The sequence below is a fragment of the Dendrobium catenatum genome, unplaced genomic scaffold (assembly GCF_001605985.2).
Source record: "Dendrobium catenatum unplaced genomic scaffold, ASM160598v2 original_scaffold_251242, whole genome shotgun sequence".
Classification (NCBI taxonomy): domain Eukaryota; kingdom Viridiplantae; phylum Streptophyta; class Magnoliopsida; order Asparagales; family Orchidaceae; genus Dendrobium; species Dendrobium catenatum.
Genome location: NW_021569641.1, coordinates 1 through 2,615, shown reverse-complemented (window position 1 = coordinate 2,615; position 2,615 = coordinate 1). Strand labels below are relative to the sequence as shown.

Below are 2,615 nucleotides of genomic sequence, written 5' to 3'. Positions count from 1 at the left end.
ATATCACATAAATATATTCTTTTATATTAATGAGAAGTTATCCCCATGATACTTTGGGCCTCATGAGATCTTGGAGCGCATTGGAGCAGTAACATATCGCTTAAGGCTACCACCCTCAAGGCAATAGGAGAGCATATACTATCATCAGTGCTTCCAACTTTAACAGAGGACATGGAGGCCATTTTGGAACCTCTGGAAGTAGCGGATGTACTCATAAGGGAGATCGGGGCACAAGAGGTACTAATCAAGTGGAAGGATGTGCCAGAGCATGATGTCATATGGGAGCTATACGAGACAATCAGAAGACAGTTCCCTACCTTCCACCTTGAGGACAAGATAAATTTTGAGAAGGGTAGTATTGTTACAGGGTAGAAGAATATAGGGGAGGGCAACAGCCAGGATAGCAAGGGCCGGTCTAGCAAAACCGGATGGACAACCCATGGGTAGAGACAACAGGTTCGGCCCCCTTGTGGGGCCCAACATAGCTTTGATTAAAGACACTAGAAGAAGAAATAAGGAGGGAAATGATGAAGGAAAGAATTCTAATTTTGAAATAGAGAAAAGGAGAGTTATTAATTAAGGAAGGTGGTTGATTTGGGGGGAATTAGGGAATTTAATTATGGCTGATTCTAAGGTTTATTTTTTCATGTATTGTTTGTGAGTTTTGTAGTTTTTCTGGAGTTTCTCTTGATGGCTTCCTAGTAGCATCTAGGTCAAGTGGGAGAGACGATCTACCTCTCTAATAGTAGATCATTATATCTTACATTGGTGTTAAAGTATTAATAATAAATCAGCCGTTTCTCAATTTCTGCTGTTTTTATTATCTTTTCTTGCTGATTTTGTCTTCAAGGCGTATCAGGATCACCCAAGCTTCTAAGCACATCCAAAGACCATACCAGGTTCATTAAAAATGATAAAAATTATAGAAAACTTCAGCTAATTTTCTTAACTAGCAACATGAAATGAAACATAGCACAGATCTACAAACTCCAAACGGTAGTTCTTTAATAACAAAGAAAGCATGCTTCCAGTACAATATAGATGACAAATAAAGATTAACACTGTTGATGAAGAAAACTATATGCTCTCACAAAAATAAGCTCAGAAGTAACATGATCTTCACAATGGTACAAACACAAATCAGCGTTGAAGAAAACAATATAAATTCATAAACTTGGGGGTATGAACATCTTGAAAGAGCTGAGCAAATTATTGGAAACAAAGAATCATACCACTCCTCTTAGCCTTATAGAAACAGGTCGATTTTCTAAAGCATCCATTACTTTCAAAGAAATTTCCTGCTTAGAGTAAAGGATACATTTGGAAAAATAAAAAGGACAAATAACCTAATATTAATCATCTCTTCAATAAAAGAAAGAGTACCTTTAGAATCTTAGTAGCCATAGCAACACGATCCTTATTCCATAACTTCAGCATAAGCACAGTCAAGTGAAATGTTTGAGGATTAATAAATATGGACCTTTCAATACCCATTGCTGTATATAATATGATCAGTTTCTACTCAAAAAAAAAAAAAAGTATAAAGGAAAAAATTCTAGAAGAACGCCAACATTGATGATATAATCATAATCTTTACATGCTATGAGATCAATCGAATCATTCCTAAAAGGATGCTCCTTAACATTTTAACACAACAACATCCAGCCTTTATCCCACTATGTGGGGTCAGCTACATGAATCCTTTTTCGCCATTGTGTCCCCTTAACATTTTAACACAAAGAAAGAAAATTCTTTAATTGTACAACTAAATTGGTGGACAATTTAAGATGTATAAGTTTGCTAAAGCAAATTCACCAGGTATCATAATAACTTCTTCCAGTACAGACTTCTGAAATCCTTCTAGCTTCTCTACCAGTTCACGGTGGATAGCGAGCGGGAGAGATACAAAATGGGTGAAATCAAGGTTTGGGCTTTTCACTGCCTGAGGTTTGAAACAAGTGAATAAGCCAAATTAGCAGTAGCGTTAAAAAGAAGAGGACATAAAAATATAGCATGAAATTATGATTGAAGTAAGAAAATATGCCACAAATAACCAATAATTGTCACATGCATACCCCACAAGGGCATGATATTTTAACACTACGTAAAAAGAAAATTATTGAAATTGCATTTTAATTACTAAATGAGATATTTTCATATTAGGACCTATTTGATCTCTTGTACATGGAACATGTTTTAGAAAGAGAAGATTTTGTTTTCACTCTTTTTGCATGTGAGAAGAAGCCACTCATTTGAGGTCTTGAAGGAGTTTGAAACCCACATTGATTTCCAACCAAATGGAATCTAGCAAAATAGAAGCAGCCAAATTTTGGTCATTATGCGTGAACAATTCATTTGTAATTCTTATTTTGTATTTCTTCAATACAACAACAACAACAACAACAACAAGCCTTTATCCCACTACGTGGGGTCGGCTACATGAATCCTTTTTCTCCATTGCGTCCTATTAAAAGTCAAATCTCGTTTAAATGTAATAAAGAAATGTCATTCCTAATATTTTTTAGCCAAGTCTTTTTAGGTCTACCCCTACCTTTGCTAACATAAGTCAAATCTAATACCTCTATTCTCCTAACCGGGTCATCAGAAGGCCGCCG

General features: G+C 35.7%; 1 protein-coding gene across 1 annotated transcript; it reads right to left on the bottom strand.

Annotated features, from left to right (window-relative positions):
• Positions 1-1,190: 1,190 nt before the first annotated feature.
• Positions 1,191-1,963, bottom strand: LOC110111973 (the record flags this gene model as incomplete). Its single annotated transcript, XM_028692654.1, has 3 exons — positions 1,191-1,298; positions 1,384-1,496; positions 1,816-1,963. Coding segments are annotated over 3 exons (333 nt in total), but the record flags the coding sequence as incomplete, so codon positions are not given.
• Positions 1,964-2,615: the final 652 nt, after the last annotated feature.